This window comes from Mugil cephalus, chromosome 17 (assembly GCF_022458985.1).
Source record: "Mugil cephalus isolate CIBA_MC_2020 chromosome 17, CIBA_Mcephalus_1.1, whole genome shotgun sequence".
NCBI lineage: Eukaryota > Metazoa > Chordata > Actinopteri > Mugiliformes > Mugilidae > Mugil > Mugil cephalus.
The window spans coordinates 15,307,452-15,333,361 of record NC_061786.1 but is presented as its reverse complement, the minus strand read 5'-3'; the positions used below and the strand labels follow the sequence as shown (position 1 = coordinate 15,333,361).

The following is a 25,910-nucleotide window of genomic DNA, read 5'->3' as shown; positions in this document are numbered from 1 at the left end:
TGTGGCAGTAATGTAGGTATGTAACAAAAATTCGATTGAAGTGCATAAACATAGACTCTGCCAGTGACGTTCACAACCAACCTTCGTCTTTCTCGCTGGTGTGCTGCTGAGATGAAACAGGATCTATTGGTCATATTTAGTGCGTGTTTTTGTGCTGATTCGTCTTGATACACTGCATTGAACTGCTACACAATTCTTGTACTTCTTTGTGCATCTCCCAGTTCCTCATCGTCCCACCATTCGGTGTCACAGACTTTTAATTTATTGCTTACCATGGATGGTGCCAAGTAATCAGTTCTCTTGGTGCCAAGATGTTGCCTAGGGCTCATCTCGACATTATTTATGTGTTTGTTTTTTGTTTTTTTGTTAGTTTTGCTTTTCGTTTCTGTTTTTTCATCATGGTAATTACCACCTTTGTTCAAAGACTGATGCATCAGTCTTTTTTTTTTCTTCTTTTCCACTCCTCCTGTCTGGCAGGACCTGCACTGGAATGACAAGATTGGATCTTGAAGTGGACTACTGTCATATAACAGATAGAAAAACCTGTAGAGTGTGTTTGAGGTTGTTTATAAGTGTTTATGTTCAGGAAAAAAACGTGTTATATGTTCTACAACATAAATCATGGGAATCACTGGGAAACCTTTGGACCTGTTGTTGATGTCAGTTATGTTAGGTATCACCCGCCTAGACTAGACCAGACATCCCAACCCTATAATGTTGCACAATGTACACACAGCGCTAAAGGACAACCCAGTTGTATTCAGTTATATTTAACTTCGTTTGTGTAGAATTGTCACGACCCGTCGGCCATGAGCTGGCTACTTTGTATGTGTGTGTGAGGGCTGCTGGTGGGTGTGGTTTGGGCAACTCCAGACTACACACCTGCTACTCATCTCACCTGCACTCCGGTTCCTCGTCACCTAATCAACTCCCCTATAAAGACCAGTCCGACCTTCCAGTCCCCGCCTGATCGTCGCATCAGCTTGTATGAGACACGCCAGAAAACCTGAATTTAACTTCGACAAGTAAACTTGCCTCTAACTCGCTTTTTTCCTGTCTTTACACCAGACCTTCACACCCTCTGCTTGAAACTAGATCTGCCTGCCAGCAAGCCCAGCACGACTCATTTATGTGTTTTCAAATAAAACTCACTGAAAATCACTTTAACAAGAATGGTAAGATGTAGGCTATGAAGCAGCTAAGCTACCACCGGCCGCTAATCCTATCGACATGTTTGCTTCGATCTTTGGTTCTGGTTGTATTTACCATATAGTTTCTATATCTGAGGTATTTACCTTGTGATCAGAGATTGTATGGTGCGTGTTTATCTAATGGACAACAGCTTCCGGTCGAACTTGCTGTCAGTATGCTTTATTTTATTGTTATGTTTCGTCGCTCCTGATTGTGTTAGATGTTGTCATGGTGACAGTTTACTAGTTTACGTCCAGAGGAAGTCAGATTTAAGGAGAGTGGGCACAAAGTGTACTGTTTTCTAACTTTCTTACTGTTCTCTAAATTTTCCTTTGGAGTATAGAATAGAATAGAACTATCCATCCCTCCTTGAAGGCAAGTTCAAGCAGCTTACAAGAACACATCACAAAAAAAGATAACAGAGAGCAATAAATAACCTGTAACAAGCCAAAATTGGCAAGGGCAAGCAATAGGTTTTAGTGTACTGTACCTGTATGGTATTTTGGAAGCAAAACTGGATCAGTGATTTGTCAATGAAGCTGTCAGCAAAATGTCCATCTGCTTTCAGTTGATGAAAATGGTCCATCCAGAACTGGGTGCATTCGTTTCTCAAGGTGCACCACCAGCGTTCGATTCTCTGATTACCGGTCCTCGGACCTAAAGTGACACACTCCGCTCCGTTTTCATCCTCGTCTTCTATGTTGCAAAGAAACCTCTGTATCGCTGCAAGGTGCGTGTTTTCAGTACTGTAGTGATGACATCCATTTTCATTTCAGACTACAGCCTTAGCATAGCTACGGTTTCGTTTCAAATTTAGACTTTTGATCTCCAGATTAGTAGTAGACTATCTCATAATTTTGATTTAGTATCTCATAATTATGACTTAGTCACAAAGTCAACTTTGGGGCTGAGCTCCGTCCTATTTTTGTGGACTGTTCCAACCATTGTCAGCTTTCTTTTGAGAAGCTCCTGTCCCAGGCTGTACGGTGTAAAAGAAATTGTCACAGGTAATGTTGTGGCCACTGAGGCCTTGTGACATATCTAGCACCACTCGTGTCCCCTGGTTTCTTTCCGCATCTCCTCCTTCCAGCTTCCCTGTATAAGCCGTTCGTCCACAGTTACAATGGGCCCAGGGTTATAAAGACAGGGAAGCCGGTCCACCCACTGGTCCCACACTGTGCGGATTGCTGCCAACTTGTCCCCCCGCCGTCTAACAGTTCTTGATTCCTGGTTGTCAAATCTGAATACATGGAAACTCTTCAGAGGCATGGTGGCTCTAAAAATTGCTCTGTGTGCGTGTGTGTCTGTGTGGGCATGCTTCTGTGTCTCTGTGTATGCGGGTCAAAATCACCCGAAGACAATATGAAGGATGTAAATGTGTGATACAAGGGTGAAGTGGTAGTCCTGCACGATCAGGGCCCAGGGCATGATTTTTGTTATACATGCGGGAGAGAAAAGTGAGAGGGTCTGTAAACACTGCCACTGGCAAAGAACTCGATCTGAGGTAAACGTCAAAGTGTTGGAGTGCCCACAGCAAAGCAAGAATTTCCTGTTCAATGGTGGAGTTTTTTACCTGGTGTTTGTTGAGCTTGCGGGAAAAGTACGATACCGGATAGTCTACCCCATCAGCATCTTCCTGTAACAACACAGCGCCGGTTGATGCCAGCCCCAACAGCGTTGCCATCAACCTCTACTTTGAAAGGACGAGTGAGATCAGGCGCAGCGAGTACAGGGCATGGCAAAGGAGCGATTTTACGGTTTCAAAGGCATATTGACAATCTGGGAACCACACAAAGTCAACTTTGGGGCTGAGCAAGTTTGCCAAATTCATACTTTGCCAAGTTGACTGCGAGCTGAAAGATGAGCAATTACCTGCTCCAAGGTCTGAATGTGTTCCACCAAGTGGGTGTGTACACGATCAGATCATAGAAATAGGCGTTAGACCAGACCAGACGCTGAAAGGTGGCGGGTGTGTTACACATACCAAAAGCCACGACGGTGCATTGCAGAAAGTAAGTGACAAAGGCAGAAATGTGGGAGGCACGTTCGGTTAGTGGCACTTGCCAGTAGCCTTTGAGCAGATGGTAACAACGTAACAATTTTTGTAAATCGGGCACTACAAAAAAATCCATCAAAATCAATGTTGCTACTGATCCTTGACAGGTCCACGACTCTAATAATCCCCCAATAAATATCCACTTTGCTTTTAGATTATTGAAAATATTTCAATTATTGTGTTTTATTTTTTCTTTTTCTTCAAAAAATTTATGATGCCATCACAAACACTGGCATATAAAGGGTTAAAAGTGAGAGAATAATCAAACTTTTGGTATTTGTGATTAGTACTGAAGTGGATTAAAAGATTTATGTAAAAAAAAAAACAACGTGACAATTTTAAAATCAGGTATGAGGGTTAATTAAGTGAACTGAATAATAAGAGTGAGAATAACTAAATCAGTAGATGAGGTCAATGGTTTATTTAAGTAGGGTGCTATTTGTGTCAAGTGGTGGACACCAAAGGACATTAAGGTAAACCAATTTAATACATTAAAGTAGTGCTAATTAAGTTGTACTAATCAATTTGTCGACTTCACTGCTGTATCATGATGCTTTAAGCATCACGTCCATTAGTCACTGGTCACCTGAAAATAACAATGTGGAGTCCTCCAAGATGACAAACAGCAGTTCTTCAAGTTTGCGGATTGGTGAATTTCAGTGTCAAAGTTTAGCTGCAGTACACTGAGAAGTCTTCAGAGAAATACTGCATTTTTTTAAACCTGTACTATCCCAATTTACAGCACGTGGTGGATTACTACTAAATGCTTTTGACTTTGCTGCCTGTTCTTATACAGGCTACAAAGCAAACTGAGAAGAGTTGAATTCTTGGTGTTAAACTAGACATACGCTAGTAGAATTTATTATACTCTGGGTAGAGTCAATCTATTATAATTAACTCTCAGTTGATAAATAGTTGTTGTCGTAACCGAGTGTCAAAAGGAAGTGTCACTAATTCAAACCTCTAGGTGTAAATGTTTAAATATTAACTCTGAACTTCTTACTCTAAACTCTGATCCTGTATTTAACACCTCAAGTGTTAAGGCAGAGTTGCTAGCTAGCGTGCTAAAGTGGTGCTAACGCTACACTGTGCCTTACTGTTGCATGTTTTAATATTTGTGGTTCAAGTTTGAAAATAAATGTTTTTGAACTTCCAAACTGCTTTTCCAAGTATTTTTTGTAGATTATATAAAAATTATATTGAGACCTTTTAAGTGTTATGGGGGTAACACTTCTGTAGTTAAGAAATAGTCCTCTGAGAGAGTTAATTCCTAGTACTACACAAAAGTGTTAAAAAAAAAAACAACACCGGTTGGTGTTAGGCAGTGTGTTAAATTAAACTACAAGAAGAGTCAAATTTACACTAACTTAGTGTAAAGGTGGACCCTTTAACTTAGTGGACCCATATAGATACTTTAAAAGTGTTGAAAGTGTTGAGACTAACTCTTACAGTGTTAATTTGGGTATGCTGATTTTACTGTGTATACACATACAAAGCACACAGTGCATGAGCTCTCTGTTCTCAGCACCACCTTTTAGTGACATACTTTTGTCCATCCTTTATGTAATCATCAAGAAAAAAACTGTAAAATTACAATTCATATTTTTCCTTACCACATATTTAGTGAAATTTGATTTTATTCTGTTACAACAGGATATCTTACCTTAATTATCCAGTATTTATTTGGCTGCTGTCAGTAATTTGACTGTTGTAGTCCCTACTTGGTATTTCCTAAGCTTCTTGTGGTTCTTATTCCTGATTTCCTGATAACCTTAGTGAGTGGGATTATATGCAGAGGATGTGAGACCTATGGAAACTTTGAAACCCAACATTGAGGTTTACATTGAAACAGCTAGTAGCTCATGTCCTTGTATCCGCAACTGCTATTACAACTAGAGATTTATGAGGTACAACGCAGATTGTCCTTCCCAGATTAACGCAAGGTCAGTTGATCTGAGATTGGAGATCATAAATAAGATGGGCAGTTGCCAAGACTAAGTGAAGGACCTTGTGAAAGTCTACCAGATGTAAATGCAACATTACGAACAATCCCTACCATGACCATCACTGACCAACAAGTTGATATTCAGTGTAGATCCTTTAGGTTGGGTTTTAAAGCTTCCATAGGTTCCATATCCTCTGCATATAACTCCACTAACACTCACTAGGGTTGTTTGCATCCCTCATTCCTCATCCGTGATTGCCTTGTTCCAGAGAAACACTTAAATTTTTCGCTGTCATCCTCGTGAGGTAGGCAGATGGTAAATAGACCTTAGTTAAGGGCCCGTTCTGGCTGTGTACTCAAGCCCCACCCTCCAGCCAGCGGCAGATGTTAAGTAACTTTGTACCACAAAGAACCAAGGACAATATTGGAACGGGAGAGATTTCATAATTTCTATCACTGAAAAACTCACAAAGTACTGCAATAAAACACTTTTAGTTGGAACACTGTCGCTCATAATTCACAACAGAAATAAAATGCATTTCTCTTTTCCAAATTAACGCCAAACACAACGATCACTTGGGTTTCATGCCTCTCCTTTACAACTTCCGTGGTAAGAGCAACACGATTCATGGACAGGCCTGGCTTTGGACGTGCGTCTGTTACACTGTTTAAAACAGGAACAGCTCAATAGTAATTTATAATCCCTATGTATGTTTAGACAACCACCAGACTGGAGTGTGTAACTGATATTTCCATAGACTGTAAATACCGATAACACGCCTCCACTTCCTTGTGTAGGTTAGACTGTAGGTATTGGGAAAAGGGCAGGGCAAGTTTGGAATTAAAGTCTGTGCAGTGTGGTCCGAGAGAGAACTAAATGAAACTTATCAGAAGAGCCGACAACTGCACACACATCAGTCTTATATTAACTACCTAAAATAACAGAAAAGAAATTGATGTGTAACTTAGTGTTTGGCCCAAGTCCCATCCACTAACACTAGAGGGTCTAGGGGAGCTGTGGAGTAGTCCATGGCTGTGGTGCCCTGAGCAAGCATCTAACCCCCAAATTGCTCCCCGGGCACACTACTGTGTGAACAAATGGATGGGCCAAACAGCAGGAACTGCAACTTCCCCACTGTGGGACAATTAAAATGTTAAAATGTAAAAGTCTATCAAAGGTTAACATGGAGGAAGCAGTGCGTACGATCTACACAACAGCCAGTTAGTTAATGGTTTACACAAATGATTAATTCGGACAAAACACGGTCTATATTTGTGGGAAGCCATGTGCAGACATGTTGTTCAGGAGATCAGGAACCAGAAAATGGGCATCCATATGAATTCCAGCTCCACCGGTTTGCAGGCAGAACAAAGTTAGTTAGTTAATCACTTCGTCTGTTGGTGGTTTATACTTTGGAACATACATTCAAGTGATGGGTGTGCATTTTAAGGCAATGACACCATGTACAAACACATATCCATTTCACAGACAATATATATATATATATATATATATATATATATATATATCTTGCCTTCCATCCTCCCGGCGGACTGCATTGTCATCCCTCTCCTATTTGCATCGGTCTGACTCATTAATATAATGTGTGGGATAAATAAACATCGGTCTTATGTCTTATCAGTACTTTCTTTTGTTGTTTTGCAATATGGGTTGAAAGCAGAGTGAGACAGTGGATTTATACCAGCAGACTTTACTCTACTTTTATTAGTTTGTCTCCTGTACACGCAGGAAATTGCTCCTCCCAGAGTTCATGCAAGGGCAGCTTCTCTCCAAAGTCTGTGTGCGGCAGTTGATCTGTAGGTTACATTGTTCCTTTTTCTTATTTCGCACCATTGTCTTTTTTTCCCAAAACCATTGTGTGTAGTAAAAGGGGAATTTTTTGTTTTTCACACTGTAAAATTGTTCTGTTATATAAACAGGGCTATTTGGCTAAAGTATTTGTGCTGTGTAAATAATCAAAGTTACAAAGTTTTTCAATGATCAATAACATTTCAAGCAAAAAATATCGGCATCGGCGATACTAGCCCTGTATTGTATTTACTTGATATCAGATCGATACCAAAATGATCAGTATCAGCCAGACGGAGACTGGAATGCACAGGTATAATAAAGCTCATAACTTTTAATAACAGAAATCTTGATTTTTCAGACAAAAGAACGAAAGCGCAGAAATAATATTCATTCATACGAATAAATTAGAGAAAGACATGAGACCACTCTCACAAATAAGCAGCCAGACACTGAGATCACATGACGATCACATTTTTGCCCCCCCGAGGCACACGAGAGGGGCTGGTTTCCATGACACCTTTACACCAGCATTCAGAAAGAGTAAGCGATGGTGGACATACACCACATTAAAAGTGGACCTTGCTCTGAGTATCAGCTGTGTTCAATGGCCAGACTCTGCGGCTGCATATTTATTCACAATTATGCTCCTCACATGCTTCTCACTTATCACTTAAACACACCCAGAGTGAATTCTGATGACTCAGCCACATCATGATTTTTTTTTATCTTATGTCCAAATAACATAGAAATCACGTGACGGGAGTATAGCGATGCAACTGTTGCAACAGTTTGTGTAATGAGTACAAACCCTCCACTGTAAAAGGACACTAAAGCCAATTGATTTTATAATCCCAAACTGTTCCTCTAACAGCTGGCATCAATAAAGAGAGAACAAAAGTTAAAAAAAAAAAAAAAGTAATAACCTTGCCATGCAAATAGTGGTGAGAGATTCAACGTAAATCATACAGCTGTGTAAACAAGAGGTAATTAATCATCCACAAAAATGTACCTGCAAATGCAAGACATACAGTAGATTAGTACATTAGATGTGGCATAATCATTTGCATTTCATGTTCAAAAACAAAACTTTATTTAGTTTTCCTTCAATTTGATTATACTGCTATGAATAAACAATAGCCATGCCTCCAAAGGAGATCACTGCTGCCATTTTCGGCGCTCCCCACCAAATATTACAGCCCATTTGCGAGTTATCTCCAAATAGATAGCTGGTTTGTTGGGTAGGTAGTCCAGATACTGCGTCTGGCTTGCTTTGGGAACTGCCATTTCGATCTGAGTCCCCTCATGCCACTCGTTGAAAGATGTTATAGAGATAAAATCAGGTTTGGCTTCTAACGCGGCACTGAGCGATGTTTCATAGTATTTGCCGTTGATGCGATTCCGAGTGTTTTGGAAGTTCCAGGGTCGAACGCTTGTGTCAATGTATCCTGGGCCCACACTCGGAATGAATATGAGGTTGTTATCTTCACAGTAAGCTCTAATGGAGTCCCAGTGGCGCTGAGTGGAGCCATAGGAAAATCCGTTCGTGGCAAAGTAGGTGTAGACGCCATCGAATCCCGCGGTCACTATATCCCTCTTGTGTTTCTCCTCAACCAGCAAGGCGATGAAGATGGCGTCATACGGGGTATCCCTGATGCTGTTACTCTCTGTGTGCTTCAGCAATTTGGCCCACTGCTCAGAGTTCATAAGATACGAGTCATACACATAGAAGAAAGGAAGAAGCTTGCCGGTGTTGGTCTGGTACTTGAAAAATGCTGGGTGCTCTCCATATCTGAGTAGGGGAGATATCAGTTAAACAACCAAGTAGGAAGACACGTGCAAACATGTTACCCTGAAAAGAGTCGTCTCTTCATTAGTAATAAAAACACAGAAAATAGCATGTCCTTGTAGTCGCAAACCTGATAAATTATCAATAAATCTAAGTAAGAAATACCCAAAACAATAGTCCCAAAACATAAATGATCTATAAGACCCCATGACCATTGTTTATGGTTCTGAGAACCATTAGAGACTTCTGATGATGTTGGTGTAATTTTACATACAGGGGTGCGATAATGTGAGATGCCTTTGGGGCCGTATTTAACACTTGAGTTCAGAGCCAAGACGCAATCTAATACGCAAGTCAGAACAAGTTGTGAGCGAGCGTGAGACCAGGAACACGATTCGATTAACACTTGTGAAACACTCACTTCTCAATAATGTATTTGACATTAGTGAACATGTTGACTTCATCCCGGCCTTTGTATGGCTCAATGTGAAAAGCAACCTGGAAACACAGAAAAACAGAGACAATGAATGACATTCACAAAAAGGTTAGGTACCAAAAAAACAAAAAACAAATCAATCTTCAAACCAGTATAACTATTCAAATAACTACTGATTACATACAGACCTTAATATGGAATTTATGTGCCACCTCCAGCAACAAAGGCACAATGTCATCTGTTGGCTCACCGTTGTCATCCTTCATATTGGGAGGATACCAGGAAACAGCAATGACACCTGGGAATAATCACAGTTACAGCTCTAACACAACTACTAAATCTGATTAACAAGAAAAAAAGAAAGCCATGTGACTGTACTGTTTGAAAATTAATTTCAAACCTAAAATCTAAAAAGCGATTCAAATAGATGAAAAAAAAAAAAGCGTGTTACCAATGGCTGCTGTGCGCAGCTGCTGCATGTGAGCTTCTATAACGGAGGGATCCCTGGAACTGTAAGCCCCTAAAGCAGGGTAAAAGTTGGCCCCTATGTCATCAGGCGGGCTGTGTCTTCCTTGTGGATATCCCTGAGCCACCTTTTTGTCCCAATGTGGCAGCTGGGGATGGTCCCAGTGGATGAATTTACCATCAAACTTGGGGCTTCCAAACCACGTGTAGTAGAAAGCGTGGACGTAGTAGTTCGGAGGAGGGAACCTCCTCAGCGTGGCTTCCAACTGGGCATCCTTCTCTGACTGAGCGGACTCATTCATTTTGGTCTCATCAGGCTTATTATCGCTGCCTCTCCGGATCTCCGCCTCCTTCTTTTGGACTGGGAGGAGCTCGACGCCTGCTGGGCTTCTGGACGGAGAGTCCTCCGGTGTGAACGCCTTTAGGACCACTGTTACGATGAGAACGAGCAGCACCAAAGCAATTAATGTGATGCAAGATTTACGCCTGAACCTTGCCATTCTTCAGTCGGTGATTGAGGATGTCCAGAGTTCATTGTTGAGACAGCAGTGAGGGATTGTAGTTGGGCAGTTTGTTGTTGAAGCTGGAGGACTGGAAAAACAAGGGATAGGCGTGTGTTATAAAAGGACTTTAAGGTGGCTACTAGGGAAGTCACAATCAGAATTGGACTTCAGTCAAGTTCCATCTTTAAGGCTTGTAGTGCCTCTTCTGTTTTAACGGTAGTCGGCTGGTGGCAAAGCTTCTGGAAATTTTATTTCAGATCGGATCAGGACTCATATTGGCCGATATTGATTATTAAAGAGTGCAAGGATTTTTGGGACATTCCTAGTTGCTATGCAAACTTCCATTTGCATAATTAATTATTAATTAAAAAATATTTGTCATTAGTTGCTTAAAACATCAGCTGAATATTTAATTGATCAGTAAACGCTCGTTGTTTACTTGTACTATTTTTTATTCTCTTTTTGTTTCCCCGTCCGATGACAAACCAGTCAAACGACAAACAGCTTAAGTTTCACACGAAGCTAAGGAAAAGCAAACAACTGTCACTTTTAAGAGGATGCAACCATTACATGCTTGGTAGTCTAGCTTGAGGATGAATTTAACCAAAAAAATAATAGTTAAAGTAGTCTCCAAGTAGTCACGTCGAGTGATTAATGCAATGACAGGAATACACTTACACAACAACAGTTCAACTCCACCTGCACTGAACGTTAGAATGAGCCAAACCTAAACGCACCGACTCAGCATTAATCTAAAACACACAGGAACGGGTTTGGCTTGTCTCTCCAAACTGCGATATGATTAATAACTAACACACCCGTTCTAGGAAAAATCTTCACCAACTATTTCCTTTAAAAGCTGCGCTCGGCCACAATAAGCACACTATGTGGAGCAGTGACTCGTCCCGGAAATGCCTCGCCTCACATCACATCACATCACATCACATCACGCTTATGCAGCGGAGACGGTTTTAGCGAAATGTTGGACAATGTCTGCCTCCCCTCTTTGGTTGGAGGGTGTATTACACACACAGACTTAAAAAAAAAAAAAAAAAAAAAAAAAGCAGTAGTACGTTTGGTTTTGTTTTGTTGCACAGTATTACCACGTGTCGTCCGTTTTTTGAAAATAAACATCCCAAGTGTCTCTAAGTTTACTTATAAAAATATGCTTTAAAAATATACAATACTTTTATACCATTGTGAGAAAAAGTAAGTGAAGAACACTGCAGACACTAAAAAATGAACACGATCATGACTTTGTATTGCTGTTAACATCTACTAATCTATCAAAGGCAACAGTGCTTCCGAGATAATTAACATTCCAACAAACAATAATCCGATAACTTGAATTTGTTTTTAATATATCTGTTGGTCATAATTTAATAATTACAATGACTTGTTTGAAGCAATCAAAGGTTATCCCTGTAGTAACCGGACAGACTCGCATTAACAATGGAAGAACCGCAGCTACGCCGACTTTCTGTATGCAGAAGGGAGAAAAGAAGTTATCCGTGTCATGAGAACTTAAACAACTTGAGGTCTGAGGACAGCGATGATGGGAGGACAGCTACAGCTGTGGGTACACAGGTGAGGAACGATAACACTTAGATAGACTTTAATGATGCACAAGGGAAATTACTTCGTCACCACCGCTTCATTGCACATAAAAGCAAACACTCATAAAACCCACAAAAAAAGATAAAATAAAATTTGATTACAGTAAAATAAAATAAGTATTATCTTTGAAAATAAACAGTGTAATCCAAAAATTACAGCATTAGACATATTTTCTCCAACTACTTTTGTATATTTGTTCAATAATGCTAATTCTGTAAATTTTTTGATTACACCGTTTATTTTATTTTGCTAGATGATACTTATTCTTATTTTACTTTAATCTAATCTAATTTTGTTTTATGTTTCTAAGTGTAATATACAAAAGTAGTCAAAACAGTGTCCAAGGTGATAGCAGTTTGGCCAGTTGCATAGCAACAGCAGCATATCATCGCATGGTGTTTCCTTGTCCTTGTCGCTGAGGGAGTGTGTCGCCTCTCGTGACACACTCCCTCTGGGTCCCATCAAGCGCACACAGTCCACCCATTTGATTCACACACACAACATTCACATACTGTGTGCACACAAAAACACGGTAAAGTTGTTTCTTTCTCATCTCTCATCCTCCAGAACTCAATATTCAGCTCCGAGAAAACCATCTACTACACTCTCCTCATCCTAAAAGTGGCACTGTGGATCACCTTTGTTTGGATTTTATCTCACCTCCACATGGGTCTGCCGTGTTTTATCTTGTCGCTGACTGTTTGGTTGTGTCCAGAGCCAATGCAGAGAGCTCTGAAGTCGGTTAAGAGGCGTCTGGAAGGTCAGGCTGCCTGTCACACTGCTTCAAATGAGTAACAGTAAATTCATTCTCACAATGACTTATTGACTGTACATAGTTGTAATAATAATAGGCATATGTGCAACATACAGCAGTAGCTGTCCATGAGTTCCTGACAGTATAGAGATTAGATTAGATTCATTATAATAATGAAACCATAGCAGTTCAGTTGGTTCCTCTTTCTCACGGCGAAACATTGTTATCTGACCTTTTTGTTTTTACCAACCAGACCAGTTTCAATCTGTAGACCAAGGTACCTATACAGTGGGGGAAATAAGTATTTGATCCCCTGCTGAATTTGTAAGTTTGCCCACTTCCATAGAAAGGATCAGACTCTGGTTTTTATGGTTGTTTACTGGTTATGGGTATAGACAGAATATCAGTCGAAAATGCATAAAAAACACACAATCTAAAAGTTATAAATTGTTATGTATTTTATTAAGGGAAATAAGTATTTGATCCCCAACAATACACTTAGAATTCAGGCCCCTACAGATTGGCTGGTGCGCATGTGGCACACAGCTGTGCTCAGTCAACTAATTACCAATACTCCTGATCTTAAACTTCACCGCATTATGGGGCCAATGAATGCAGCCATGTACTGTAACATCTTGGACAAAAACCTTCTTTCCTCAGCAAGAACACTGAAGATGTCTCGTGGGTGGGTTTTCCAACATGACAATGACCCAAAACATACTGCCAGGACAACAAAGGAGTGGCTCAAGAAGAAGCATATTAAGGTCATGGAGTGGCCTAGTCAGTCTCCAGACCTTAACCCGATCGAAAACCTGTGGAGGGAGCTGAAGCTCCGAGTTTCCAAGAGGCAGCCAAGAAACTTGAAGGATTTAGAGACTGTCTGTAAAGATGAATGGGCCAAAATCCCTCCTGCGTTGTGTGCAAACCTGGTGACCAACTACAAGAAACGTCTCATCGCTGTGCTTGCCAACAAAGGTTTCTCTACAAAGTACTGACTTGTGTTGTGCTTGGGGATCAAATACTTATTTCCCTTAATAAAATACATAACAATTTATAACTTTTAGATTGTGTGTTTTTTATGCATTTTCGATTGATTTTCTGTCTATACCCATAACCAGTAAACAACCATAAAAACCAGAGTCTGATCATTTCTATGGAAGTGGGCAAACTTACAAATTCAGCAGGGGATCAAATACTTATTTCCCCCACTGTAAGTCTGAACCACCTCTCTTGATGGTTACAGGCTGCATCTCATACATTCACGTGAATGGATCAGCACAAAGACAGACGCAAAAACCAACTTTGGGTTCCATCCATTTTATTTAATTTATAGACTTTCAAACAAACTTGTACAAATTGCAAAACAGCTTTTGGTAACACCGCATTGTTCTCATATGATCATTATAAGGAAATAAATTAAAGTGAATTAAAAGTAAACAGTGTAAATAGAGAACATAGAAACACAACAGAAAGAATCATACAACGAATAGCAAAAAAAAAGTAAAAATAAAATAAAAATAATAATAATCAAAGAAATCAAACAGGCAACTGTTTTCCACAAAAATTCGGCTGCATGTCAGTAGACTGAAGCTGAGCCGCTAACCAGGCTTGCTGGTCAGAGAATCTGGAGTACCTCCCTGTAGTCACCACATTTTGTTCTAAACTTGAGCTGTCTATTTTCAAATTTACAACACTGGATGTATACTAGTTTGTACTGCAGTACTGTATTCATACACCAGATGGCAACGCAATCACACACCAACGCTGTAACAGCCTGGCGCTGCCACCCACTCCACCAGTGCTCACCCTGTACCTCAACAGATTGGGTGATGTGAAAGCAAGATAGCTGGCATTCTACTAAAAAGCCTTAAAACGCAAAATTGTTTGTTACCAGGGTGTTATATACAAACTGCACCTAACAATTCCACTTTAGCGAAGCTTGGTGTGTGTGTGACCATTTCCTTTTCTTCCACACACACTGATAATTCAACACTCATTTTCTTCTCCTTACAGATTGGAAAAGCACAAAAACACGTATGTAGCGTCTCTGTGAACTTTCCACGAACACGAAATTCTAACTTTTCCCCCTCATCTTTTGTTATAAATCCACACTATTAGCAAGATGAGGGCAAATAATGAACACGCCAAGGAAACGGTCAATACCAGCTCTGTGTGAGAAGTGGCATGTTGCGGTGTGGGAGTGGAGTCGAGGCACAGGGAGGCATAACAGAGCGGAGCAATCGATCGAGTGTGTCCACTGCAAGCAGCATCTGATTTAGCCTCTACATTTCATTCACGCCGGCCGGCTCACATTCTTCACTACTCCTGGTGGAGGTGGACTTCCTCATCTGGTTACATGTATAAAATGTGCTCGTGCACAGCAACCACAAAGTGCACTGCACATCCTGTAATGACTTTAAAATGTTAAACTGGAGATTATGAAAAGTTATTTGTATCTATGGATTTAGCATCGCAAGGAAACCACAGTCCCAGAGGGAATACACACAGGAAGGATTCTCTCTGCTCTTTGAGAGGTCAAGGCAAAACAATGTTTAATCGCTTGTTTTATTTTATTTTTTTTTTAAAGAACTGGAAGGGATTTCTTCTTCAACTTGGTCATAACGCCCCTCTACATAGAGGAGGCATTTCCTTACACAACACCGAATCTCAGAACACCTCAGATAGCGTTGGAAGATAAACCACCAAAAAGATTATTTGTTAATAATAATAATAATAATAATATCAAAAATACCAACAAACAGGCAAAAAATAAAACAGATTGGTCACAGCAAATTTATGTACACATACACATTAAGAAAAAGAGCTGTCAGTGGAATCGAGGAGAGGGCGAGAGAGAGACGGGGGAAGAAGGGGGGGGAAAGATTTGGGCAATTAGATAAGCCCTGTATCTTCGCCATACAGGGGAGTTACAGAGGTTGCCATGCTGGCAGACCGGGAGGGACAAGGTGAGAAGGAAGGAGGAGAGCCACCGGAGCATGTTCACCTCTTCTTGGGGGCTTGGGTGGTGCGGGGTGGGGTGACGGGCCGGCCAGAATTCACGCCGCCATACTGGTACTTGGCCTTCTTCTCCGAGGGCTTTAGGATCTTTAAGACATCACAGACAAACAAGCAGAGAAAAAGAGGATGAACGTGTTTCTGGGATAATATCACAAAAGGCAAAAAAAACCCAAAACAACTAATGCCTACACGGTTCCCCGTGATTTTCACAGTACCTGGAAGGAGCACATGAGGGATTCGTCGACACTCATCATGCCGCCTGCGTTATCAAACTCCCCGCAGTAGTTTGGAGCAGAGAAAAGTGTGACCAGTTGGCGTTTGGCAAAGAACTCGTATCCGTCCTCCACAACCTGTTGGCAGACACGTGACGTTATTCCAACGCCTCCACTGATCGATACCGAGAAGCAAATCTTCAGCTAGTTTCAGAGTCCAACTGATATCAAGCTATCAAGGCTGAGTGCAGAGAAACACCTACATCTGAATCAATATGATACGCTAAACTGAAAAATGAAATAGCTGTGCACAATATGACAGCGAGAAATATTTATTTATAAGGCAAATACATCTGACGGCTGTTACAAATGTGATTCTTTGATTCCATTTCAAGCAAAAAGTGGATTAGATGCTATGTAGGATGCATGGAGGAAAAGCAGGAAGCAGGAAATGAGAAGCTACACTATTCTAGTGTCTAATTAACAACAAGAATTAAACAAGAGCTGAAAGAAAATAATCTATTGGTAAAGTAAAGATATAGTCTGTTTAAAGTCTCAAAAGATTTGTTTTCTCTCCATATTTAGTCCTAATTACCTGGTGGGCTCTGCAGATGAGGTCCAGGTCGTGGCGGTTTAGGAACTTACTGACCACATCCGCCCCAAAAGTGAAGGAGACCCCGCGGTCGTTCTCTCCCCAGCCCTGTACGTCCTTATCTGGATCCGACCACAGCAGGTCGCACAGCAGGCCTGAGAGGAGGGAGGACGAGAATAAACACATAAATTTGGAAAGAGGTGAACAACGTGCTACAAATACAGTTGATGTAACATGGGGGATCCACAGTCAAATGCAGTTTTTTCTTTTGTTTTTTTTTTTTTTTTTTTTTTGTTTTTTTTTTTTACACACAAACTTTAACGTCAAGGAGGAAGTGAACATGTCCAGCATTAAGTGTGAGCGCGGTACCTGTATCGGGCACGTCTGTTGGCCTCATGATCCTGCGAATCTGCTCCATTGACTGCAAATCAGGTGAGAGCCCTGAGGCAGAAAATAAGTGGGTTAAAGGTGCAAAAAGAAAGTCAAAAGTCACAGTTCAGGCATGGAGGAAGTGGGAGGAAACGAGTGCCAGCGGAAGCTTCCTCACCTCCATGGCAGCAGAAGATCTTCTCATCGATGATAGCAGCGATGGGGAGGCAGTTGAAGCAGTCGGTGAAGGTCTTCCATAGCTTAATGTTGAACCTGCGCTTGCCTGGTGGAACAGAGAAGCACACACATATATATATATATATATATATATATATACATATTCAGGACTATCTTTGTGTGGATATATGCGCAGCGTGAGTTCCTTTCTACTTACACTCGTCGTAGAAGCCGTAGATGCGGTTGATGGAAGCACACTCATGGTTGCCCCTGAGCAGGAAAAAGTTCTCTGGGTATTTGATCTTGTAGGCCAGCAGAAGGCAGATGGTTTCCAGGGACTGCTTCCCTCTGTCCACGTAATCCCCCAGGAAAAGGTAGTTGGCCTCTGGAGGGAAGCCTCCATACTCAAACAGCCTCAGCAGGTCTGTGTACTGGCCATGGATGTCACCTACAAACGAGTGGAAAGGGAAACGTGAAAAGGGGAAGAGAAGGTGTTAATGTGAAGTTAGCCACGTGTCTACACATCTAACAAACCCTAAATCCCTGAAGTTGCTTTGATTTTAATAATCACACATGAAGTCTGAGGGTAACAATACATGTTAATCACAAAAAAATGAAGGACACACACGCACACACGTGTATTCACATCTACACAAACTAACTTTAATTTAACTGCTCTCCCAGGATTTGGAGTCAACCTCTTCTCCGTTCGACATCAGTCTGATGAGCTACAAAATCTCTAAAGAGGAGACTCACTTCATCACCTAGCCAAGACCTGCTTCCTTTTATATCCTCATGCACCAACTTAAGAGTTGCTCTAATTTGGGCTAAGCGCTCCAGACACAGATGACTGAACAGAGCCTTACCAGGAAGGCCAGAGCAATAATAACAGGGTTTGCAGGGACCAAAAACAGAAAGCAAAATTTTATGGCAAAGCTTCATTACAAGGTGGCAGGGCACACAAATTAAAATGAAATTGTAGTTCTTGTTAAGCTGTCTGGCTCTGACATTAAAATGACCAACAAAATCGGCAACGTTATTTTGAAGACATGACACTGGTTGGCACGACTCTTATTCCATTTCACTGTGCCCATCAGGGATCTATGCACCAAAACCCAAACCAAGTCTGGCACCACAACCTACACGGCTGCAGGCATAAACTTATTTTTGTCAACGTCTTGGGGTGGCATGCAAAAGGACACTTTTCTATGCCAATGAATGATTTAAAAATGTCTGAAGGCTGACGGTCTTATTCTCAGTGCTTCTGAGCTTTACTGTCTCCTTCTTTTTTTGTCTTTGGCTCCGGACACTTGACTTGCCCTTTAAAGTTTTAATGCAAGTACTGGTAGTTAAAGTAGTTCTCTAGCAACATAATACAGGGTGTAGTCTGTTGATATGGAATCATGAAAGCTTTTAAATTATACAATTATTAAACAACAATTAAACCCATTTTTATTGTTATTATTAGTATGTTTTTAGGGAGAAGGTCAGGATTTTCTTTTCCAATATTTCAGTTTCAATGTACTAAACATGTTTTGTGTTCCAATCAAACATTATTTGAAAGTTAGTCTGCCACTGCAACTCCACTGTTGTTAACTTGATGAAGCGGGAAAAAGGAAGACACAACCGTTCATATCCATAAACACTACGCAATAAAACATAAAAACAAAAAACAACTCCGACCAACAGATATTTTTAGTTTGGCGCTCAAAAAGCACAACATGCCGGACAACACATTAAATGCAGGCGGCTGAGTAAATACAGAGGACAGCACAGAGAGAATAATGATTACTGCATGCGCCAACACGAGAACAGAAATGGACACTAGGAAATAAACAATTAGCGTTGCTCATTTGTACCGCAGTGTCTGCTCAGAAAAGGAAAGCCAATGCGGTAACAAAGCCACATTTGAGAAAAAGAAGGGATGCAACACAGAGTTAGGTTTAACTGTGGTCTTGTAAGTAAATCAGATTATAAAATGGTACTCAGCTTTTTTTTTTTTTTTTTTTTATGTTTTTCGGTGGTGTTTGGTGATGCTGACTGATCCTGATTTCATCTGAAAAAATGTGGTTTGTTTGAACATGCCTGCCTCCAGTTAAAGATGCTCAGTTAGTGTCACACCAAGTATCCTCGGCTTGTAAAGCTCCAAACAAAAACAAACAAAAAAAATCAATGCTGAACCTGTGGTTAGTGTCACAAATGAGCATTATCGGCTTCATCGGCAGACTGTGGCTGCTGTTAGTCAAACACAATCTGGGCACTGGTAATTATAAAGGAATAAATTCATAACACCAGAAACACATAATAACAGGGTTATCATTCATAACTATGTGTGCTGTCTATTTTTCGTGTCACAAGATCCATGTGACACCTCATGATGCACATGTAAACAATATAAATAAATGAGGACTTGCACTCAGCGACCTGATTTGAACCATGAGGAAAGTAAACAACTACCACAAATTTATTTCAGAGATATAGCAACATTTATTTATCATTTCAGCTTTAATTGCAAGTTTTTTTTTTTTTAATAGTGATGTTAGTTAGAACCATTTTCTCCTGGGTTTTGCAGAGGTCACCCCCATGAGAGCCTGCTATTGAATTGCGTGATTTAATAACTGCAGCAGTGAATGCATGAAAAGAATTTAATTTCAGTCTCTCCAACAGACTTGCAATCAACTTCTACCAGCCTCTTTAATCAAGAGCATAGCAGACTTGTTAATTAAAGGAAAGGTTCTGAACTTTTCAAGTCGGTCTCAAAACAACAGACACTTAACAACATCAAGACTGGTTTTGTGCTGCAATCATTTGATCAGTTCATACTGGCTGTTTAGAGGTCTTTTTTTTTTAGGGTGTTTTCAATGTGGAGACGAACGCTGCAGTCCTTGTTCAAGTTTCATTGCTTCTAGTGCAAAAACTCCTCTTGGACAGAGCTTTTAAGCTGAGCCACAGTGGGAGGACAGCAACAACATGAAGGACCGGAAGATGACTACTTCATTTCTTTAATTCAGACCATTATGAAATGGTTCGTATTAAAACATAAACTCTTCTTATGCTTCTCACCCCCCACTTCCACTGAAGCACATTCATGCAGGCTAACTTAAGGGCCAGTGTGAACAGGAGGGATAGTTATCGCAATTAAAACACATTTGAAAGCTCACACGGACACCTGACAAGGGAGACTTGTCCTTAAACCTTTACATTCAAAACAGCTGGAGTGTATCCTAGAAACAGAATAGCACGCATGCATGTGGTGTTTCTTCAGCTCAACAGGTTAACTACATTATGCTCTGAATTACAAAAGTCCTTTAAACTTTAAACATGTGAAGCTTTAAAGTTTAGCTTTAAACATTTGAAGCTTTAAAGTTTAAAGTGAAGCTTTTTAAAGTTCGTATTTCGGCAGACAACTGTAATTGCAGGGTGTTAGTTTGCACCATCATCACCGCAGATTTTTTTTGGGGGTAACAAAATTAGGATTTAACATGCCCTCAAAATGATCACTGGACAAAGAACACCAACAGCTCTGGAGAACAATGTTCATGTATTAGAATAAACAAATGAGAGCCTAACAGTGGCCAAGCTAGCGCCAGTGACATGTAGATTAATATGTGAGAGTAAGAGTGAAACCAAGTAAATAATTAAAGAGTTCAGGGTTTATAGTCACCACTGATACTTAGCTGCCATTGGAGCCGTAGGTTTGAGGCAACTAATCGGACTCAGGTTAAAAGTTCAGAGGCAACGCAGAGAGAGCTTCCTAGACGTTAATAGGCCATTAGAAAATCATTAACTGTGGAAAAAGAGGATACCGCCCAAGATAATCTGAACAACATCTTATAATTGCAGGTAAGTACTGGGTTGTTAACCTAGGTGATGTGAATTTCAGACATCAACAGTGTTTCAGACAACAACCATTAAATTCCTCACCAGTTATTTAAAAGTACAGGAAGCCACTTGGAAGGGAAAAAAAAAACTCAGAACAAGTTCAAGCCCAAGTCAGGTTTTTAGACATACCATGGATGGTCAGACATGAATACCTCACTCTTTTAACATTAAACACATATTAAATACATACAAACTTATGCTTTGTGTTAACCTCAAAATACAAATGATCTCATACTGGTACAGTATGAGATCTACAGCATAAAACAACTTCACCAAGTAAATGTGTGTAGGAGGAAGCTGCTCACAGTGTATGTGTTTTCAAGGACTGGCACATATATTAGAAGGTTCAGAGTTGTTTGCAGTTGCAGCGCTGCACTGTAGGGAAGAGATAAAGCACGTGGGAGTGTGCTGAGATATGCAGGAGCCAGAGATAGTGACAGCGGCAGCTATTTTGGCTGCAGAGAGAAGGAGCTCGCTTCTGATCGTGTGCTTCTTCGCGCATCTTCGACTTGTCTATGTTATGAGCATAAAATGGTGATAAACAATGTGTGCATGCGTGAATATATGTACCACTGAGCAATTTACACAGGGCAGCTGAGTTAAGAGCGCAAAGCCGTGACTTAATATATGACCCAGGCCGAGGCAGTTTCATCCACCACGGTTACATAAGTAAACTCTGAGCCGTATCAAACAAATTGATTGCTGCTCTGGGCTGTGCAGACCACTCTCTGTGGTCTGTGCTCTGCAGAGTGGGAATTTGCCTTCAGCCTTCAGATTATGTTGTTATTTGTCATCTGAGAAAGGCCATAGGAAAATACTCGAAGCGTATACAGCGCTCGTAAAATCAATTACCGGCTACACTGAAAACAGTGAAAACGCTGATATTTTTCTTCGCCTATGTGCACAGTCATTTTCAGTGCAGAGAGTGTGCATGTAAAGCAGTGTCAAGTGTTCAGCAGGGAACTAGTGTTTCAGCAAAATAACTGGCAACATTACATCTGAATATGTGACACAGCAGAGAAGGGTCAGAAGAGAGGAAAACAAGAGAACAACAACGAAGAACTCAAGCTTAAATACGCCTGAGATGTTTCGAAAGTGAAAAAGGGCACGATGAGAAACCACTAACCACAGATCTTCAAGGGTGCCTCAAGCTCCAGGAGGATGGGCTGGCTGAGGAAGATCTCCCTGGACTTGATGCAGAGGCCCCGCACCTCTGCCTCTGTCATCTGGACGATCTTCCCTGGACGACATCCCCGCACTGGAAAGGAGAGAAAGGATACAAATGACATGGGGAACCCCCCAACACTATAAGGTGCACCGCAATAGGACGATATGTTCAGCTAAGTTGGGAAAAACACTCGCAAAGGCTATCGTAAAGCTCACGAAATGTGGGTGTTAATGGTTATAGCTGCTTAGTTTCAGCCACACTTCGGAAACCCACTGCTTAGGACATGAGAGCAGCTTGCATCTTCAGCAGTGGTGTGGGTTTTATTGGCTGTGCAGTTGCACTGTTAGCTCAAGCCTACTTTCAGGCTTTCTGCCACAGCTCTGGGTGCAGATTAATCTTATAACGATGAAAAGAGGACAGAGAACTGCAAACGTTGGCTACAGTCAGCAGCTGAAATAATCAAGAGAGATGAAGACGGTGATTACATATTTAAAAAAAAAAATATTTTGCTTCCTTTTCACTCACATATATACACAATACATTAAATGGTCATTGGAATACATTCACATGGCGCGTTTAAATTAAGCAAATCCCTCTGAGCGAAAGGAAAAGTTCAAGATGAAAACAAATGTGAGGAAAAAAAAAAATCTAGAACTGAAGAATTATGTAAGGACCAACCATTTTGGTATTGCCCTAAACCTAGATTCCCACTAAAGAGTTGTAGTTAGTAGTTAGGAGAGGAAGTTCTCTATTTACTTTTTTTGTTGGCTTACATTACAGAGTTTTTTTGGGGTTCTTTTTCAAAAAACAAAACAAAAACAGAGTTGCACAGAATCGATATATTAATGTACTGGAGAGGAATTCCCAAAGCTAAGAGCATGCATTTGTGCACACATATAAACAAACACGTGCTACACACGTGACACGCGAAAACCCTCTGGCATTCAAAGGCTCATTAGTCATGTAATCTAACCAAATATGAAAGAAGTAAGCAAACCAGGGCAATATGGATCCTCACAGATGGTGATTGTGAGTGCCAAAATCAACTCAAGAGCTCCACCAAATAAAATTAAATTGCTTTACACCATCAATTTTCCTTATCCTCCATCTGCTCCATCCATCGCCGCAGCTCCATACACACGAGCGGCTTGAAGCATGAAATTACAGAAGCAGTGCTCTTTACTCAACTGGCCGGCCTCATCAGAGCAGAGTGAGTTAAGCTCGGATGCTGAGCCTGCTCGGCTTTAACACCGAACCTTTCACTGTTCACGCTCTGCGGGCTGCCACTTTAAAGGAGATTACGTTCTTAAGAACACTGAGAGGGCAAAGGCTAAAATGAAGCAATGGCAAGAATCGTAAAATCACTGTTTATGTGTGTATTTGGACTGCGACCGTACACGTGCTTGGATGAAGTGACTCTGTGTACTGTAAATTTAAACATTAATTAATATATAAGCTCTCTCGCTGACACTTGGCTTTTCCTCAAGGCCCAAAACCTACAGCAAGCTATTGTGTGATGTTGGATAACAAGATGCAGGCTCAACGCCGTTTAGAGCGTCTCATTTAAAGACCTAGACAGATGTTAATTTCTTGATAACGCACTCAACACCGATCAGGCACAACATTATGTCCTATATTTGTGTAGGTCTCCCCTGAGCCAATCAATCAGTTCTGACTCATCAGAGACAGACTATTTACTTCTCCTGCAAAAAAAAAAAAGCAGTAGGTCATGATACTTCATTAAAGGTATTAATTGTAAAGGAAGCTTTCACATATACACACACAACCACACACATATATATACATATATAAAGCTAAAAAACTTTCTGTAACAAGCCAAAGTGATGATAGCGTCCAGTTTAATTAGTCACTTGTGTCACTATTATTTTTGGCGTGCACACAAACAAGACCGCGACAAAACTGACCATCTATGAAAGATGCCACGTCCAACTTGTGATCAAAATACGAGCAACTTAATCAACAAGTCACAGTCTGAGCTAAGTGCCACAGAAAACTGAATGAGAGAAGGATCCACTGGCTGTCTGAGTGAGAAAAATGGCAAGCCACAAGTCATTGACCCTAGATGTCAAATACCAATTTCCCGATGACTGATATGACAAACACTACAGATGAGATTTAGTTTCACAACAAATAACAGGCTGTGGAGTAATTATATTACCCCATTTCCAGTAAACTAAATGTGTAACAAACACAGAGCAGCTGCAGTGTGACAACAACTACCAGGAATAATTATAAATGACCAATCCTTGCGCAGCACTGTGTCTCATCGGCCCTCCAATGGAGCCACAGATGAGACACTGGTGGAAAGTATGCCAAGGACAGCTGAATTTTTTTGCCGTAGTGGTCCAGTCTGACTCAAAAAGAGATCTCATGGGGGAACACAAAGCTCTCCGTCTTCTCTGGAGCAGGTGGGGAAACAGCACATTACAAAAAAAAATAAATAAATAAAACAAATCACTTTTTGCACATCCATTTCTCTCCCTATGGTGCAACACTTGGTCCAAGTACAAAAGCATTAAGCATGGCTTTAGGCTGCAGATATAAATATTTTGGTAAATTTTTTTTTAACTTACTTATGTTACATTTGAGCTTTATTATTATTATTATTATTGTTGGTATAGAGAGACATTTATTTGAATATGTGAGCATGAGTGCCCTGAATCTCAGCAACCTGCCCCCAAACAGATTAAACTGGTGCATGATAACATTATTTAGCAGCTCAAAATTAGTCCGGGGTCTAGTCATCTAGTGACAGATTAAAAACAAGCTATGCATTTGTGTACAAGGCTCTCAACACATTTCTTTTCTCAATTAGGGGACATTAACCAGGTCACCACCAGTAGAAAGTGAACCGTATTAAAATTACATATATACGGGCATATCACTGTAAATGCAATAATGACAATGATAATGATAATATATAGCATTTTACGTTAAGACATATTATAACCGTTACAAGAAATGATTTCAACACACATGAAAAAAAAAATAACGTCCCTGCTCCTTTTTTCTCGATACCAGCCTTACACAATTTGGCAAAAAATAATAAATAAAATAGCCAGAATCCCGCAAACACACCAGGCAGAGAGTTGAATCCAAATATAAAGTTAAATTTGACGCCGCGGTTTGCTGTATTAGTTCCCGAGAGTAGCGCACATATTACTGCGCAAACGGAGACGTGGAGGCGTTTCACCGCTAACAGTGTTTATAAACACGGCCAGCTAACGGTAGCGTTAGCCGGAGCTAGCCGACATTAGCCGAGCTAGTTGTGCGCACTTGGAGGGGCAACAGTAATAGTTATAAGGATGAAGCTTAGAGGCATCGCAAAAAGCGCAAATCTCCGTCTCCGACTTATATCATAGACAGCGTTAGAATCGTTCACCTTCCAGGAGTCGAGAGATGAGGCTGTCCACGTTCAATTCACCCTCCGCCATCTTCACACTAGTGCTGGTGGTGGTGTAATGTAGTGTTGTCCGGGCCGGTTCCCCCCCGCGGACACCAGGGGGCGCTGCTGAGAGAAAACCCAGCAACGACAACCAGAGAGCAGATGAAGAAGGACACGTTTAATAAGTTATATTTAAATCCAGGGGCGATTCTAAGGTCAGACTTTTAGGGGTGGTTTGTACTGTGTTACAAAGCTATCGTTTGGTTTAAAGAATAAAATAAAATAAAGAAAAGAAGTTGCATTTAAATGAGAAGATGATGTTGGAACTATAGGTGCAAGATATTTAGGTCAGCAAAGATAGCCAACCCTGCCTGTCTTAACTGAGATATGAGACAACATCATTATATCATTTGTGTTTCCTTTTGGACTGAACTGACCCTGCAGACTTTAAGCAGACAACCCCCTCCCGGAACTGTCTTTCTGTTTGGGAGAGTTAATCTATGCCGCCTCACCTTGAAAG

General features: G+C 40.7%; 2 protein-coding genes and 1 long non-coding RNA gene across 4 annotated transcripts; 1 reads left to right on the top strand and 2 right to left on the bottom strand.

Moving 5' to 3' along the window:
* Positions 1-7,308: 7,308 nt before the first annotated feature.
* On the bottom strand, positions 7,309-11,157 carry manea (mannosidase, endo-alpha). 2 transcript variants are annotated; one of them, XM_047611793.1, is made up of 5 exons: positions 11,014-11,157; positions 9,679-10,283; positions 9,416-9,525; positions 9,213-9,289; positions 7,309-8,794 (listed from the first exon to the last, which is right to left on the bottom strand). In XM_047611793.1, exons 2-5 carry the CDS (start codon positions 10,190-10,192, stop codon positions 8,161-8,163), a joined length of 1,335 nt encoding a protein of 444 aa, XP_047467749.1. In that variant the 5' UTR covers positions 10,193-10,283; positions 11,014-11,157; the 3' UTR covers positions 7,309-8,160. The 2 variants fall into 2 exon arrangements, with proteins under 2 accessions (XP_047467749.1, XP_047467748.1); XM_047611792.1 differs by having other exon boundaries at positions 10,874-11,124.
* Positions 11,158-11,484: 327 nt separating this feature from the next.
* On the top strand, positions 11,485-12,630 carry LOC125024113. Its single transcript, XR_007114698.1, has 2 exons — positions 11,485-11,782; positions 12,380-12,630. It is a non-coding gene; the product is annotated as an uncharacterized LOC125024113 (long non-coding RNA).
* Positions 12,631-13,867: 1,237 nt separating this feature from the next.
* Positions 13,868-25,508, bottom strand: LOC125023722 (serine/threonine-protein phosphatase PP1-beta catalytic subunit-like). The gene is made up of 8 exons (XM_047611191.1): positions 25,388-25,508; positions 21,943-22,074; positions 17,152-17,382; positions 16,936-17,040; positions 16,758-16,829; positions 16,392-16,543; positions 15,800-15,934; positions 13,868-15,671 (listed from the first exon to the last, which is right to left on the bottom strand). Exons 1-8 carry the CDS (start codon positions 25,437-25,439, stop codon positions 15,567-15,569), a joined length of 984 nt encoding a protein of 327 aa, XP_047467147.1. The 5' UTR covers positions 25,440-25,508; the 3' UTR covers positions 13,868-15,566.
* Between the last annotated feature and the right edge of the window lie 402 nt (positions 25,509-25,910).